This window comes from Cebus imitator, unplaced genomic scaffold (assembly GCF_001604975.1).
Source record: "Cebus imitator isolate Cc_AM_T3 unplaced genomic scaffold, Cebus_imitator-1.0 Scaffold871, whole genome shotgun sequence".
Lineage (NCBI taxonomy): Eukaryota > Metazoa > Chordata > Mammalia > Primates > Cebidae > Cebus > Cebus imitator.
The window spans coordinates 89,077-107,926 of record NW_016108186.1 but is presented as its reverse complement, the minus strand read 5'-3'; the positions used below and the strand labels follow the sequence as shown (position 1 = coordinate 107,926).

At 36.3% G+C, this 18,850-nt stretch overlaps 1 protein-coding gene across 1 annotated transcript in view; it reads left to right on the top strand.

Moving 5' to 3' along the window:
* Nucleotides 1-13,451, top strand: part of GPR63 (G protein-coupled receptor 63) — a 33,654-nt gene extending 20,203 nt beyond the window's left edge. Inside the window, exon 2 of the mRNA XM_017520717.2 lies at nucleotides 10,851-13,451. Within this exon, the coding sequence (XP_017376206.1) occupies nucleotides 11,001-12,260 (1,260 nt within the window). The 5' untranslated portion in view covers nucleotides 10,851-11,000 and the 3' untranslated portion in view covers nucleotides 12,261-13,451. The remainder of the gene's footprint in view (nucleotides 1-10,850) is intronic.
* The last annotated feature ends 5,399 nt before the right edge of the window (nucleotides 13,452-18,850 follow it).

Sequence of the window (18,850 nt, the reverse complement as noted above, 5' to 3'; positions counted from 1 at the left end):
TCAAGCAATTCTCCTACCTCAGCCACCCAAGTAGCTGGGATTATAGGCACAAGCCACCATGCCCAGCTAGTTTTTGTATTTTTTTATACAAAATTAAATTTTGTATAAAAATTTCTTTTTTCCCATAAAATTTCAAAAAAAATTGTATTTTTTATACAAAATTAAATTTTGTATAAAAAATACACAAATTAGCTGGGCATGGTGTTGTGTTCTTACAAGAACACACACATATAAAACAACATGAGGAAAATTTTGGAAGTGATGTATATATTTCACCATGTTGGTCAGTCTGGTCTTGAACTCCTGACCTCGTGATCCGCCCGCCTCAGCCTCCCAAAGTGCTGGGATTACAGGCGTGAGCCATTGCTCCCGGCCTCTAGGAATGTTTTCAAGGCTGTTGAAATAGCTTCCTGTTACTGTAAGCTTACATTCCCATTGGTGGAGTATCAACTTGCTAGAATTATTTTCATCTTATTTAAACCTTTGAAAATCTAGGCAAACATTAACATTGCATTACATTTGAATTCTCATTTTTAGTTAAGACTGAACACTTTCAAACAACGGGGTTTTTTTTGCATCTTCTATTTGTGATTTACATACTAATATACATTAGTCATTGATTTTTAAGAATTTTTAATGTGTAATATTGCCTGTATTAACAAATAAGAATCCATACATTTGAAGATATTATATTAATAGACCAGAGTAATTAGCTTTATCATTAATCTTTATACTGTTTCAATATTTTTGAAGGCAAGGGTTGTGTCACCTTTTCTTTTGTATTCTTTCTTGGTATCTGGTATGTGGTACAGGTCATATTAACATGAAGTGGATTACATTTAAAAAATATTGTAGAGATAGGAGCAGGAAATCCTTTGGGTGTGTTTTCTTATGTCATGCTATGTTCGGTGATTTATCTCTATTAAACATTTGTCTAGTTATTGATTTATATATTTCATTTACGTCTATCACCTCAAGTCTAAGTTCATGAGGCATCTCAATTTTTAGCTTTATTGATATAGAAAAAAATATACACATTTAACATATACATCCTGAAGAGTTTGCACATATGCATACACCTGTGATACCTTCACCATAGCCAAGACGCTGAACATATTCATCAATCCAAAATTTTCCTTATGTTGTTTTGTATGTGTGTTCTTGTAAGAACACAACATCAGATCTGTCCTTTTAAGATATATTAAAGTACACAATACTCTGTTGTTAATACAAGTGCTATGTTGTACAGCAGATTATTAGAACTTTTTATCCTGCATAACAAACTTTATAACTATTAAAGAACACTTCCCCATTTCTCTCCCTCCCCAGTCCCTGGCAACTACCACTGTATTCTCTGCTTCTATGAGTTTGACTGTTTTAGATAACGCCTATCAGTAGAATCAGAGCCATTCCAATTTTGAGTTGTTATCTTCTTTCTTACATCCATGCAAATCACTTACTTAAGATCAAATTCTCCTTTGGGATATATCAGAAAGTACCTGTTGTATAAATCTCCACAAATTTAAAAGGGGGATTATATGTCTTGGCTTCCTCACATGAAGTTAAATTAATCTCGCTCCTGGAAGCATCCATATAAATGCTGAGTGTCAACCTTACCAGTTGCATTTTGAAGGAGCTGTAGCCTACGACCACTTTAAGCTGATTTCAGAGTTCTAGAGCATGCACATAAAAATTTAGAAAATCTAAAACATTCTTCATTCCCATAGTTTATCCAACTCTTGTTTGGATTTCAAGAAATCATCCAAACAGTTTAATTTTTAGTCAGCAGTATGAAAATTTTGTCTGAGAATAAGGAATAATGGAATTTTCCTTATCCGCATTTCGGCTATATTAATTGTGAAAGTATGATATAACTCACAGAAATGTCCTTGTTTTAGTCACTGCCCTACATTTTTTTTTGGTCATTTTGTAAAACACATTATTTGCTCTCATGCTGCCTCAGGCCCTCAGGGAATAGTGTTCTGAAGAAAACTTGAAGCCTTTGGGGAAGGCTGGTCTAAAAATAAAACCCTCAAGGTGTTAGACCAGGGATGAGGGACAGCATTTTTAACATTGCAAACTGCTATATTAAGTGGAATAACAGTCCCGTTCTCTTTCATAGGTGATATGAGAAGCAGCAAAACATTTGGAAAGAGCAGAAACTTTGAAGCCGGGCGCCCTGGGTTCTAATTCCAGCCCTCCCACCAGCTGTGTGATTGGCAGCACATTGCCCTCTGAGCCTTGGTTTAATTTTCTTGCAAATAGGCAACATAACTTCTGTCTTTGGCTGGTTTGTTAGGATTAGCAATAATATATGTTAAGGTCTGGTACATGGTGGGCATTTAGGAATTGGTAGCTGTAATTGTACATCTTAATTTTATTTTCTTTTTCTGGAATACGACTTTTATTCTGCCGCTAATATCATGATGACTCACAGACAAGAGGCAGTTAATCTGTGTTCTAATCCTCGCTCTACTGTTTACCAGCTGTGTGGCCTTGGGCAAGTTACATAGATTCCTTGTGGCTCAGCTTCCTCATCTATAATTTACATTTCCTCCTTTGCTTGAAAACTTACTAAGGTTTTATACGTATATAATATTTATGTATTAGACATAAAGTTGGAGATTGAACAAGTCTGTGGGTTATTTACTGAGTACCTTTGAATGTCATTTACAAAATTTTTTTTCTTTTGCTTTGAAGTAACAAATAATACTTGAATTGTTCTCTTTTTTGTTGCATTTTTATAGTAATTTTTTAATATCTTACATTTCAAATAGTACCGCTCTTTACATAACGTTTTGTATCCCAGTTTAGTATCTGGTAGTCTTATGCAGATATTCATATGATGCTATCTTTATGGCTCATGCTTATGTTAATAAATCATAGTTATTCCTCAGAGAGAGAGAATGTATAATTGTAGTCATTGCTCAGAGATAAAGATCAAATAATAGAAGATATCTTAAAAGTAAAACAACGCCTGTAATCCCAGCACTTTGGGAGGCTGAGGCGGATGGATCACGAGGTCAAGAGATCGAGACCATCCTGGTCAACATGGTGAAACCCCATCTCTACCAAAAATACAAAAAATCAGCTGGGCATGGTGGTGCGTGCCTGTAATCCCAGCTACTCAGGAGGCTGAGGCAGGGGAATTGCCTGAACCCAGGAGGCGAAGGTTGCGGTGAGCCGAGATCGCGCCACTGCACTCCAGCCTGGGTAACAAGAGCGAAACTCCGTCTCAAAAAAAAAAAAAAAAAAAGTAAAACAGACTTGTGGGAAGACTCAAGAATATGTAGGGGACCTCAACACCCCATTCTCAGCATTATGTCATCTAGGCAGAAAATAAACAAATAAATCTTGGATTGGCCCTACCAGACATTTTCAGACTATTTCATACAACAGCTACAGAACACACATTCTTCTCATCAGCACATGGAACATTTTTCTAGGATAAACCATATGTTGGGATGCAAAACAAATCTCAACAGAATCGAAACCATATCAAGTATCTTTGCAGATGACAATAGAATAAAAGTAGAAATCAATAACAGGAGGAACTTTGGAAATTTTACAAATATATGGAAATTAAACATGCTCTTGAATGACCACTGGGTCAGTATCGAGTTTTCTCTAAAAACGAAGGGTAGAACTACCATACAATTCAGTAATTTCAGTACTGGGTATGCATTCAAAGGGAAAGGAATTTGTATATCCAAGGATATCTGTGATTGCATGTTTATCATAGCAGTATTCACAACAGCAAAGATATGTAATTAACGTAAATGTCCGTCAGCAGACAGAGGGATAAAGAACATATATATGTACACAATTGAGTGCTAATTTAGCCATAAAAAATGAAAGCATGATATTTGCAGCAATGTGGATGGAACTGGAGGTCACTATGGTAAGCTAAATAAGCCAGGTACAGAAAGACAAATACCACATCTCTTTCATGTGGGAGCTAAAGAAGTTATGTCATGGAGGTAGAGAATAGAATGATAGATACCAGAAGCTAGGAAAATACCAGAAGAGGAAGGGGGGATGAAGAGAGATTGGTTAATGGATACAAACATACAGTTAGATAGAAGATATAAGTTCTAATGTTCAGTAGCAGAGTAGGGTGACTATAGTTAGCAACAACGTTCTTTATATTTCAAACTGGCTAGAAAAGAGAACTTGAAATGTTGCCAACACATAGAAATGTTAAATACTTTTGATGATGGATACTCCAGATACCCTGACTTGATTATTATACAGTCTATACATGTAACAAATGCTCACATGTACCCCATGAATAGGTAAAATATTATGCATCAATGAAATGTAAAAAAATTAAAAAGAAATAGGAGACAAAGGAAATATGAACAAAATCTATCACCCATAGGACTTATCACTTCTTTTGTTTTTTGCATTTCTCAAAAGGTTCTAGAAGGTTAATCTATTAGCCACTTAAAAGTAAATTTTAAAGTTTTCAATTAATTTGCACTTAAATACTGACCTTTCCTACCACTTTTGTTTCAGTTTTGTCATCAGAAGTCACTTAGCATATTCTCTGAAACAGAGCCTTTGCTGACATTTAGTTTAATTTCTTTTTAGCATTTATGGGGAAAAAGTAACAGGAAGGCAAATAAATCCTTGTGCTTAATAATCTAATTTTTAAAATGTCCATGGAAGAACTAAATGTTCCTTTGAACATTAGTAAGGAAATTCATCTCTTTTGTGGTGAATTCTGGTTGGAATTAGAAATATATCAGGAATGGAGCAGCGTTATAAATATAGAACACTACTTGTGGTTCATATGTAAATGTATACACAGCATTTTTTTCCTTTAGCTTTATTGGATATAGGTTTTAAGTTAGATATACCTTGCAAATAAGTGTAATTTTGATGCCATGATAATGTGCCCTATATAAAAAATAACATTAAATAAGCTCTTCCTTACCGTGTCCCACTCTGTGTGATTATTGTTTATTCTTTTTTGATTTGTTTGTTCAAAGCTTCCTTTGACTCTGTTTACAGATAAACCAGAGAATAACCGAATTCAACAACAAAAAAAGGTAGACGTTGTTATAGTGATCTAAATTTATTTATGGACTATTCTTTTAATTGCAAAGTAGGTTGCCCAGTGAAAGTGATTGCCTGGTTTTTTTTTTTTTTTTTTTTTTTTTTTTTTTTTTTTTTTTTTTTTTTTTTAATGAAATAAAGTTGAAAATTACATTGCTTCTGAGGTGGAATGGTTGGTTCTTTATTTCTGGTTCCACCTTTTTCGTAACAGAACTCAGGAGTGTACTTCCATCCCGGTGTGTCCTTTGACTACCATTCCCCCTGTTTTAATTGGAATCTCTGGATATGTAGCAAGGACCTAATATAGGAAGGAATATACATTTATATGTGATACATTTTTTTCTTTCCTCTCTTAGTTTGCAGTTTCATTTCTTTCTTAGATGAGAGGAAAGATTGGGATGAAGAGAGGACTAAGTGAAATTCTTCTTGGCTAAGAGTGTGCCAAAAAGCAGAAGGACAGTGATGTGACATCTGTTCCTTCAAGTGCAGCTACTGGTCCAGAATGAGAGAGAGATGCTCCATAATGTCAAGATAAGAGCTCTCCTTTCTCTTAGGCATTCTTCTTTCTTTTAGACTTTCATTTTATTCAAGACAAAAGCAGGTGCTCTGAGTAAGCCAGTATTTCAAAGTCCTACCTGTTTTATTCTGCTGTCAGTAATGAGTTGGCTGGAACACGTGGCTTATTCCCTTAGTCTTCTCCTAGGCTTTACCAGCAGCCAGTTTCTGTTTATCTGTTATGGAGTAGAAGAGTTTTAGAGCAGCAGTTTTTTCAAAGTGGTGCCACTCGATTCTTCCCAGCATCCTAGGATCAGTGGAATTAAGGCCAACCTTTAGAGAGTATGCAGTGAGCACAGCATTTTAGAGGATTGGTCTGGGACCGGGGCTGGTGGGAAGTCTCTGCCCTGAGAAGCTTGAGCCAGGTCCTGCAGAATCTGTAGACTGTGTAGTCAGCATGTAATGGACAGCATGACATTCTATGGAATAGAAGTACAACCAAGGTCCCTGTGGATTAGATTATGGTAGTGTGCTAAAGACTTGACAGATCCCTGAGGTAGGATAGTAGGGTAAGCAAATGCTTCAAGTAGTCTTTGCTAACACATATAGAGAAAACCAGAATTTGACAGATCAATAGCCATGTACCAGATGCCAGCAAATTGCCAGCAGATTGATTTGCTCCATCAGTAAAACCACATCTGGTACAGCATCTGCACTCTTTAAAATGCATTGTTTTCTACAAAGCCAAAGAGGCAACTTGAATAGAGATACGGCAGAAGTTATCACCTTCATCTTCCAAGTCCTTGATGGTAACTCTAATCTTTGTTATCTCTACAGGAATAAAATGTTGCTTTTGATTTACTGTTTTCATAGGTAGAAATAGATCGTTCTAGGGGTTTGCAGTCAGCCTTTCCTACCATTATAGCCCTTGCTCCACAGGTTAGAGAAGCACTGAGGGAATCTGCTAAGTTTGTCTGTTCTAACTCTGCATTTCAAAACTGGTACAATAACCATGGCATGAGTTCTGGGATGAGTGGGAGTTGGAACTGAGCCCAAACTTCATTAATCATGTAATTTCCATAAATTCCTGCTCTGAAAAGAATCAGAATAGAATCCATACCATAGAATATGATACTGATGTGGTTTGGATGTTTGTCTCCTTCAAATTTCATGTGGAAATGTAATCCCCAATGTTGGAGGTTTGGGGCTGATGAGAGATATTTGAGTCATGGGGCAGATCCCTCATGAATGTCTTGACACTGTTCTCCCAACAGTGAGTGAGTTTTTGCTCTGAGTTACACAAGATCTGGTTTTTTAAAAGGGTGTGACACCAACCCCTCTCACTCTCTTGTTCCTGCTCTCACCTTTCCCCTTCCACCATGATTTTGAGCTTCCTGAAACCTCATCAGGAGCAGATGCTGGCACCATACTTCTCACATAGCCTGCAGAATTGTAAGCCAAAATAAACCTCTGTTACTTACAAATTACACAGCCGCTTCTTTGAGAAAAATATGTATGTGTGTGTGTGTGTGTGTGTATATATATATATATATATATATATATATATATATATATATATTTAAATGCCAACAAATTTATAAGAAAAAGATAAACAACTCAGCTGAAAGGTTAGCAAAGGACTTGAACAAAAAACTTTACAAAAACATTCAAACAGCCAAAATAAAACAAAAAAATGGAGAATAAATACATAAGTGAATTGTTAATTTTAGGATTTCTAAAAGTTAAGAAAGGAAAATATTCTGTTGATCAGTAAATATACTATTTACATAACTACATTAATACAAACACTACTGTAATTCAAAAGTTTCAAATAAAGATTTCGATAGTACAAAGGGAAGAGAAATAAGTTGGGAAATGCTGTGACAGCTAACTCTACATTTGTGCTTACAGGAAATCAGGAGTTAATATCTATAATTGGTAAACCAAAAAGTGGTTTCTTCTATTTAGATGTATAAAGAATAAATATATGAAAAAAGCTTTTAAAATAATTAAGAATGATTACCTCTAAAAACAGGAATGAGGTAGTGAAGGTTGGGACAGGGTTTGATGATCACCTTAAAACTTATCTAATTATTTTTAAAATTATGTGCATATTTCATGAATATTAAAATAGGTAAACAAAAAATTGATCCCACAAAACATAATGCAAATGAATTTAATTATCAAATATTTATTGGACTATGTGCAAAGCATAGTGGTTGTAGGGAACAATGGGATTAATAAAATCAATGGCTGCCTTCTAGGAGAATAAAGTCTTTGCAGAGAATAAAACCAGTATTTAAAACACTCCAAGAACCACCTGAGCTTGAGAGGTTGAGGCTGCAGTGAGCTGTGATTGTGCCACTGCACTCCAGCCTGGGTGACAGAGTGAGATCCTGTCTCAAAAAAATAAAATAAAGCACTCCAGAGGCAGGTAAAACTAAGGAAAGAGGACCAAGAGAATACTATAACCTCCACTTTCCATAATGTTTACAAAAATGTTTTTGTTTAATCTTTTTGTTAAACTATTTCTTAGAGAAATTGATCATTTATATTTAATAGGCACTGAAAAGTTGATTAGAATCTCTGTGTTCGTGGGCTGGTTTGACAGTGGGTGGGCTTCCATATACAAGGTGATTGGAAAACCTCAGATGTTAGTATCTAGAGGTTTTTTTTCTCTGTGGCTGTTTAGTCACAGCTCTTCAGTCTTCTGCATGGGCAACATGTGCCTGGCTTCTGGCAGTCTAAGAGCAGGATGACAAAAGGAGCTAGGTTCTCAAATTAAATATGCACTCGCTCAACCCTCTGTTTTCAGCCTTGCACTGATATTTTTGAGTGTAGTGCTTCTCAGGTTCAGTTGAGCCACAGAGTTGGGCTACTGAAATGGAGGTACGTGCCTTCACATGGTTGTTCAGAGAGGAGGAGAACTATGGGTGGAGTGGGGTTCCAGTGGCTCCGATTTTCAGCCAGTTTTCCAGTTTTCAGCTCTATCTATACTTTCTGTGGTAACTGGCATCCAGAGATTCTCTAGGGATCTACAGGATTGTTTCAGTTTCTTCAAAGCCCATTTCCCTGAAACTATTGAGAATAAATTGTTCTGTGGCAGTCTGCATTTTTAACCAGAAATTTAGAAACCATTTATTTGCTCACCATTTTCTGTTTAGTACCTGGCACAGAGTAGGTTCTTAAATAAATATTTGATGAAATATTGAATGAATTGTTAGAAGTTTTTATAGTTGTGGGAGGCTTTGATGGTAGAAAGATAATTGCGACTATGCAGACATAACAAGTTAAAAGCCATCTTTTAAATTATGATTTTACTTTGGCTTCATTCTGTTTTTGTTTTGTTCCTCAACATGGTCAAGGAAATGAAATATTTTAAACTGTGTCATAGTGCAGGATGGGTATATGTTTGTTTACTTGGTCAAACAATTTTAACTGTCACATTAGGCTTAAGATACACATTTGTCTATTTATAATTTTTCTGTAGAGGTAGACTTGTATTGAGGTTAATTTATAATTAAGCACAGTCTTTATTCTTAATTATATCTACATTTAGGGTACTTCTGTAGAGACTGATGGTGATTATGGTGTAATCTTCCAACCACCACTTCTCTCTTCCCCTTGGCACCTTTGTGGTTAATAAGATGCCACACTAAGCTGCTGCAAATTGAATATGTAAGGACAGATAAAATCTAGTAAGGGCAAATAAATTAAACTGTAAAATTGAAAGTAAGTAGTAAAGTTGATATTTTGAATGAATAGATAAGGATTCTTCTTTTTATAAAGGCAGCCCTGGACAAAAAAGATGGGACTGTAGAGATATAGGTATGGTAGGGAGTCCCTGATTTGGCTGCATTGCTGGATCTTGGATCTTACAAATGTGATATCCCTACCCATATGCATCCGTAAATGAATGAATGAAATTTTGACAATGACCCTTAAAACCAATGACTAATTCTAAGTCAAAATCATGAGTAAATTGCAATTTTGTTTTAAACTTCTGTGCATTTACTTTCTTCCCCCCAGTCTTTAAAGAGCTTATTAAAGGAATCTAGGCAGAAATCCAGAGACCTCTTTCTAACTATAAAGAGGTTACCTCTCCAGTAAAGACCTACTGAAGGAAAAACCCATACCACAAAATGTGTGAGTAAAACAGCAGATTAACAAAGTCCCTTACAGAAAACTCTAGAATTGCAGATACATGAGTAAGAAATTGGAGGTTAGGACAAGAGAAAGGTGATAAGAAACTTTTTGGAGCAAGCTAACTAAATATGTTTCTAAGTTTTCTCAAATAGATTCTTCATACCCGAACATTTTTCTAGTCATTTCTCCTTTAACATCTTCATCTTTGTTATTTGCTTGACATATTCTGATCAAGTTGCTAACACAAAATAAGATTGGTTTTTTAGGGAGAAGAAAATACAGAAGATACATGTGTACATATCAGAAAAGAAAGGATGAAAGTCGGTGGACTTGGGAGAGAAGACATGAGAAGCAAAGAGAGCTTTAGAAAAATAGAACTTTTGAAAATATGACCAAGACTTCTTACTTATAATTTTTCTTCTCCACTTGAGTAACTTCTCCAGTATGATTGGTGGTGGGGCTTCTAGTAAGAAATTAAAAATGAATGATTTTTTAATTCAAAATCTAAAAATGAAAAAATAGGTGAATTAATGGATAAATAAATAAGTAGACAGCAAGCCAAGAAAATGTTTCAGACCTTCATTGATAATTACCTAGTACTTACTTATAAGGTTGTTAGAATGTAAGTGTGTAATTGTTATGTGTGAAGTAGGAAACCTGCTTTAGGTTTCTTTGCCATCCAGTTTAGTGCTAATGTAAAAATAGAGTAAGAACCTGTACCAAAGAACTATTAATTAATTAAAAAAAATAGTTCTCTCAGGAGAACCAGGTAAAAAAAAAATCTGTATTAACAGTAACTATAGAAAAGCCATGAAAATTAAAATTAACATTTCATTAAAGTGAAAACCACTGGATATATTTTTAAAATTAACAGTAAGATTATAACTTCGGTCTTTGGGGCAGTAACACATTTTGAGATTCCTTGCACTTTTGCTTTATGTATGAATGTCATGAAATTTCCACCATAGTTGGCTAAAGATAAAGTAACAGGACAATATTTTAGTGTTGACTACACTGGAGGTTAACATATTTTTAAAGGGTCAAAAAGAGCAAAACTGATCCTTCATGATGAAAGGCATCCCTGAAGTTAAATGTTATTTACAAATATCATTTCTCATTTACTTTTTATGTTTTGGTTTTGTTTTCAGGCAAAAGGACTCTTGTGGAAGATGGAACTCATTGTCCATTTTCCAGAATGTATTTCCAAGCCCATTAATGGAACCTGATACTGCTGTTCTGTGTTGAAATGCTTGAAGAACACCTGCATCTCTGCTAGCATCTTCCATCCTACTGAAACCATGGTCTTCTCAGCAGTGTTGACTGCGTTCCATACCGGGACATCCAACACAACATTTGTAGTCTATGAAAACACCTACACGAATATTACACTTCCTCCACCATTCCAGCATCCTGACATCAGTCCGCTGCTTAGATATAGTTTTGGAACCATGGCTCCCACTGGTTTGAGTTCCTTGACAGTGAATAATACAGCTGTGCCCACACCACCAGCAGCATTTAAGAGCCTAAACTTGCCTCTTCAGATCACCCTTTCTGCTATAATGATTTTCATTTTGTTTGTGTCTTTTCTTGGGAACTTGGTTGTTTGCCTCATGGTTTACCAAAAAGCTGCCATGAGATCTGCAATTAACATCCTCCTTGCCAGCCTGGCTTTTGCAGACATGCTGCTTGCAGTGCTTAACATGCCTTTTGCCCTGGTAACTATTCTTACTACCCGATGGATTTTTGGGAAATTCTTCTGTAGGGTATCTGCTATGTTTTTCTGGTTATTTGTGATAGAAGGAGTAGCGATCCTGCTCATCATTAGCATAGATAGATTCCTTATTATAGTCCAGAGGCAGGATAAGCTAAACCCTTATAGAGCTAAGGTTCTGATTGCAGTTTCTTGGGCAACTTCCTTTTGTGTAGCTTTTCCTTTAGCTATAGGAAACCCCGACCTGCAGATACCTTCCCGAGCTCCCCAGTGTGTGTTTGGATACACAACCAATCCAGGCTACCAGGCTTATGTGATTTTGATTTCTCTCATTTCTTTCTTCATACCTTTCCTGGTAATACTGTATTCATTTATGGGCATACTCAACACCCTTCGGCACAATGCCTTGAGAATCCATAGCTACCCTGAAGGTATATGCCTCAGCCAGGCCAGCAAACTGGGTCTTATGAGTCTACAGAGACCTTTTCAGATGAGCATTGACATGGGCTTTAAAACACGTGCCTTCACCACTATTTTGATTCTCTTTGCTGTCTTCATTGTCTGCTGGGCCCCGTTCACCACTTACAGCCTTGTGGCAACATTCAGTGAGCACTTTTACTATCAGCACAACTTTTTTGAGATTAGCACCGGGCTACTCTGGCTCTGCTACCTCAAGTCTGCATTGAATCCACTGATCTACTACTGGAGGATTAAGAAATTCCATGATGCTTGCCTGGACATGATGCCTAAGTCCTTCAAGTTTTTGCCTCAGCTCCCTGGTCACACAAGGCGACGGATACGTCCCAGTGCTGTCTACGTGTGTGGGGAACATCGGACAGTGGTGTGAATATTGGAACTGACTCACATTTTGGGTGATGGTTGTTCATTATTGACATTGAATTTTCTTTCGCATACCTTCTCCACTTATACTTTATTGTTTTTTTTTTAATAGGGTTTTTATATGTATGTGTGTGAGCAGTGTAAAGAAAGAATGGTAATTATAGTTGTTACCAAGAATAAACAATAGGAAAGTGATTACAAATATTACCTCCAGGGTTCAATAGAAACCCTCAATTTAGGCTGAGGAGATGGTTCTTTGGTTTTGGAGTTTTTCCTTGACTGATTTATTTTCATAGTAAGAATCAGGATTGTGCTTTATTGAGCCTGCAGTTACATTGAATTGTAGGCATTTTGTATGCTGCTAAGGTATGCTTAGTTGAGTTTATCAATACTTTTTTATTCTGGAAGACACTGCTGCATTTTGCCATCACATTGGAGCCATACGTCTCCATCAATATATATTTAGTTTTATTTTAAAAACTAACCCAAGAAGGTTAGTGACATTTGAAAGATCATTACTATTTACTTTGGTGCACTTTAAGAGACAATGTACAAATTAATTCAGTCTTATTTTTCAGAATTGTTTCTATACATGTGTTTTAGGAAACATGCATTACCATTTATGGGAAGATGGTTTAATAAATGTTTTACCTGCATGTACAGTTGTAAAAGAGAGAATGTAAAATGTAGACAGTTTTCTAAGCACCATAGCAACTCTTCAGAGCAACAGGGAGAAATTGAGGAGATGGCACTCTTGCAAATTTAAAAGGGGAATGTAGTGAGAGGGATGGTGGGTGCTGGTGCAGGCTATGGTGATTCCTTTTACCCAAGGGTTTTTGTGGAGTATATGAAGAAGGGGTTGACATTTATGGGCACCTACTATGTGTCGGGAACTGTGCATCATTTTATCCTCACAGGTTGTGAGGTAGGTATTATTATTTTTTTACATATGAAGAAAGCAGGTCTCAGAGGAATTAAAATCCTGCCCAAGGTTAGTGGTAGAGCTCAGATCCAAAAACCTCTAGAATCCCAGGGCTGCACTGTTCCACTGTGCCACGCAGACGCTTCATTCATTTAGATGTCTCATAGAGGGAATTCTATGCATCCTTTAATTTTTAGACTAAAATATTCTTTTTAAAAATTAGCCTTTATTTTCTTATTACCAAAATAAATATGGAAGCATTACAGAAACACTGGAAAATAGAAAAAAAAAATCACTTACAACTACTTTTTTTGTTGTTTTTTTGGAGACAGAGTCTCACTCTGCCACCCAGGCTGGAATGCAGTGGTGTGGTCATGGCTCACTGCAGCCTCAACCTCCAAGGCTCAGGTGATCCTTCTGTCTCAGCCTCCTGAATAGCTGTGGCCACTCACACGGGTGCGTGCCACCACACCCAGCTAATTTTTTGCATTTTCTTTTGTAGAGACAAGGTTTTGCCCTGTTGCCCAGGCTGGTCTCAGACTCCTAAGCTCAAATGATCTGCCTGCCTTGGCCTCCCAAAGTGTTGGTATTACAGGCGTGAGCCACCATACCTGGCCTACAACCACTTTTTAACTTTTTTTTTTTTTAATTTGCAAAACAAGTGACTGACAGTTATTGAAAAATTAAAGATAGCTATGTGTAGGTCTTGCCTCTGAGGGTTTAGAGGTTTCCAGTTGTCCACTTGTGTTAGTTCTAAGTGTTCTGGGCAGAATAGCATTGTTGCCCCAGTGCTTGCCCTAGCAGAGCTAGAGTTTGTGAACGTGCTCAGATGTTTGTTTCCTACAAAGAAGGGAAAATGAATCCTGGTCTGAGCCTAGAACAAGTTTTAATAGGGCATGTATGGCATTTCAAATTATTTTTCTCTTGCTGACAGTCTGCCCCTAGGGTGCATCTAGGGCCTTGGTCAGCTTCTCTGTTACCAGTGGCTCACTTTATAAAACAGCCTACAGGGATAAGGGCTGAAAGTATAGCCACTTAGGTACATCATTGACTAATTAGGTAAGTTAACCATAGATTTATAGCATCTTTTCAGGATGTTAGTGCTTTGTGAGCCAGTGGAAAAAATAAGCTGCTATTTCTTCATTTGTAAAACCAGAGAAGTGGATTAGATGAATCTCTAATGTCCTGTCAAATGTGCTTTCCTCCATACCAGGGTATAGATACTTGAAGAGCCTAGATGACTTCAGCATCACCCTTTGGTCTCCAGTATTACTTCATTACATTTTACTTCATTAGCTATTTCTAATATTAAATGTCTGAAGAGCTTGTGGCACCGTATCAGGAGCTAGGGTATTGAAAGATTGATGACATCACGAAAGACCTGGGAAACCCTGCTCTTAAGGAAATTGTAACGGTATTGGAACTCATTGTCCAGCTAAATAGCTCTTTGGGGACTCAAGCATATTATTCAACATGTTATTGGGATCATCTTCAAATGATAGTCACCTACCTCTTTAATTTCTAATTTTTATTCACAGGTAAAATTATTTTTGTTCATAGGGAATTTATAGGACATAAGCACTGTAGTAGATACTAGTAGCATGTTGAAGTGTATTATGCTTTCCATTTTCAATATAAACTGGATTTCAAGCAGATATTGATAAGGACATTTTTGATTAGACTTTCTCGGAGGAAAGTCAGCATGATCTGTATTCATCTTACATATTGGTAGGTCATGAAGACTCCTTTGTGGCTGGAGTTGAAACTGAGCTTTGTTTTCTTTGTTCTTATTTTATGGGCAGTCTCTAGGTACTTTCATGCTGCTTAATAGGCCGTGCCTCATTTGGTGAGAGCTCTGGAGTGCCTGCTGAGATGCTCCCTGTTTGTGAACAAAGATTATGAAGGGGTCTTTGTGAGAATTCAGCAACAACACTGAACAGCAGTCCTTTTTACACTGGATAATCTTGATCTGATGGGAGTTTACAAACCGTTTTGAACATTTTTTATTATGTATACATTTTGAAAGCTTTAAAGAATAAGTACTACGGAGCACCTTAAAGAAATGTAGGTGCAAAATCATATGTTGTCTATTGCCCCATATTTTCTTGAGGTGGGAAAAGATACCACTACTAATTCTCACTGCTGACAGGCATAATCAGAAATGGTTTTCAGCTTGCCTGTTTTTCCTTCTGGATAGTCAGAAGCATGAAAAGAGATAATAAAATATTTGTGGTCAAAAGAAAGATGCGAGAGAAATTCCAGATAGTATGGAGTAATGTTATTTCAACTTTAATACGTGTTTAAGCATCCCAAAGGGAGCTTGTTAACAGTCCAGATTTTTGGGTCCCCAGAGGGTCTGTGGTTGAGTCCAGGAATGTGCATTTTTGTTTTTTGAGCACTCTACCTGACTGGCTCAGGTGGTCCCTGGGAAACACTTTAGGAAACATCCCTGTAGAAACTATATCTATTTGAATATCATCTGTTTTATCCCACAATGTTTGTTTTGCATTGTAAGCCATTATCTCCTAGGCATGGGTAATCCACATTGAGAGGAAAATCTACACATCACTGTGCCTAATTTGCTGCCACCTGTGTTTGTGCTGGATCTTGCCAGTGTTAGCTTTATTTTCTCTCAACTGGCAAAATTCTGATAAAGTGTATAGCTTTACAGTAGAGCAAAAAGAGTGACTTAATTGAAAGGCACGACTTTCAGGAGTCTAATTATGCTAATATTTTATTTTACATGTAATTCCCTGAAGAAATGTAAAGATTTATCTAATTCCTATTGCTCTGCCAGTTGTGTTCAATGGAAGCATTGAAGTAAAATTTAAAAAAAACCTTTTTAATCTGTGTATTTCTGTTGCCCATAAAGATACTTAATTTTTTTCTTGATCTTTGTTTTTGTTTATGTGAAAATATTTACATATATATCATTTCTGTATATATCACAGAAAAGTTTTCACTTGCTTGACATTTTATTCTACAATAACTTTAAGTTTAAAGAATGGCTACATTCAGATTTATTTTCAAAACTATAGTCCTGCTAAACTGCCTTCATTGAAAACTCAGTTTTTATAATAAATAAAAAATATCAAAGCACAAGTTTGTTATTGGAGGTAAGTTATATCTGTTGGTAGTAGACCTTTGTAATGAAAATTAATTAATTTTACAATAGTAACTGACCTATATGGGAAAAAGAAAACCACCTTGAATTATGGGTTCTAGTATTTAAATATCAAAAAATATGGTTCTTTGTGCAACCAAGAAAAGAGTTCCTGATAAGAAAATAAATAAATGTTTAACATTTCTAAAGTGGAGTTTTTTTTTTTTTTTTTTTTTTTTTTTAGGACTACTGCATCTCATTTTGAAAAGTTTGTCATGGATAATGAAAAGCTGAATTTAGCTTCAAATTCTGCTGCCTTTGTGTTATTTTCAAATTAGCTCTCAAGGCCTGTGTGCATATAACTGTAGTCTAGTTTGAGTTCTCAGAGTGGTTCAAGATGAAATGGTAAAAAAAAAACTAGTAGTGTAGGGCCAGGCACGGTGGCTCATGCCTGTATTCCTACCACTTTGGGAGGCTGAAGTGAGTGGATCATGAGGTCAGGAGTTGAAGACCAGCCTGGCCAACATAGTGAAACCCCGTCTCAATACAAAAAATTAGCCAGGCGTGGAGGTGGGCACCTGTAATCCCAGCTGCTTGAGAGGCTGAGGCAGGAGAATCTCTTGAACCTGGGAGGTGGAGGTTGCAGTGAGCTGAGATCAAGGCATTGCACTCCAGCCTGGGTGACAGAGTAAGACTCCATCTCAAAAACAAAAAACAAAAAAAAACTAGTAGTAAAGTCAGCACCTGTTAGTAGAGTTATAAAGCTGTTAAACAGTTTTAAGAAATTATGTCTAGGGAAGTGATGAAAATTTTCTGCTGAATTATTTAAAATTAGATTGTCAGTTTGGCAAAGCAGTGATAATGTCTGCTTCTATTTTGATGAAATTATTTCATACTGCATTTCCATTTCTAAAATCAGAGACCTTTCTCTACTTACAAATCCATAGGAAACATTATTTGTATATGAGTTTCAATTTTGTGCCAGTTAAACATGAAGTTTTAAGTCACAGTCACAAAAGAAGATTGATTTACAAAAGCAGATTGTTATTGAATCTACATTTGATGTTTCCTTCTGACACAAAAAGGTAAGAAAGCTACAGCAAAATAGATAATAAAGCAACATGTTGAATTAAAACCATATTCACATCTGCTATGAGAATAATGAGTCCCACTCAATCCGTCCATAATAAAGAGAACCTTTATAGAGCCATTTCTACCTTCACATAAAGGTACAGTCAATTAGATTTAATATAAAAAAGAAAAAGAATAACAGTTGCATGGCTATATCAGTCAAGATTTAACCAGAGAAGCAGAACTAGTAGAAGAGATTAAGATTTATTGCAGAGAATTAGCTTATATGATTGTAGGGCTGGCTAGCACGTCCAAAATATGAAAGGCAGGCTTTCAGGAAGGGAGGACTGGAACTCTAAGGCACAGACTGAAGGTGCTGTCCACAGATGGAGTTTCTTAGGGAAACCTCAGCTCTACTCTTTGGGCCTTTAAACTGCTTGAATCAGTTCATCCAGATTATCTAGGTTAGTCTTTAGTTAATGTGGACTGATTATAGACTTTAATCACATCTACAAAATATCTTAATAGCAACACCTAGATTAGTATTTGATGGAATAATGGAACTATAGCCTAGCTAAATTAACCCATCGGAAGACCATCACAATGGCGATCTTCAAATTTAAAGTATTGTATGAAATAAAATCCTGTGATGCTGGAGGTGATGGTCCAAAAATACAGTCACATAAACCTGTGTTGCATAAGTGGGAGTTTAATAATAAGATGACAAAGTTAAACTTGTTGCAGAGGATGGTATACACATTCTAACTACATTTAATGTGCATAATCACAGGGTACCATTTATTTGCTCTGATTTTCACTTGATTTTGAAACTTCCTTAGAATGGAGTAATAATCAGATGATTAGGTAAACTAATGTCCTTTCTGTATAAGCTTTCATTCTCTGTGATACTTATTAAAGGCAATACTTTTAAGGAATTTGAAAACATTTATAGTTACAACAATATTCTAAGTGTGAAAGTACAATAATAGTACTAATAATAACGGATGCCCTATTTTGGCCACTAATTGTGGTCAAAATACACTTTCAATCTATTTTAATGCACAATATTTTCCCTTTTCTAGCTGAGGTAACTGTTCCCAAGAAGTTAAGTACATTTTTCAGGAATAGCTAGGATTCATATCTAGGTCACCTTCCCCTATTATTCTCTGAAAACAGAATCAAGCCCCTTGTGAGAATAGCTTACTAAATGTCATACTGAATGAATATTACACTTCATGCATCAGATAATCAGCATTAATATCCACATCTGTATTCCAAGATGTGGATATTAATGCTAAACTGAGATTGGTGCAGTCTTGGTTTTAAGTCATGGACTGTATTTGGCTAAGTCATAAATAAAACTATTAGGCTGACTGGGGCCCTGGGAGCCTGGGATACACCATCTCTAACGTCAGAGAGCCTTCACAGAACCTGCTGACTGCAGCAGAAATATTGGAGCACCCAGCTACTTTGTTCAGATCACATGGATCCCAGAACTCCT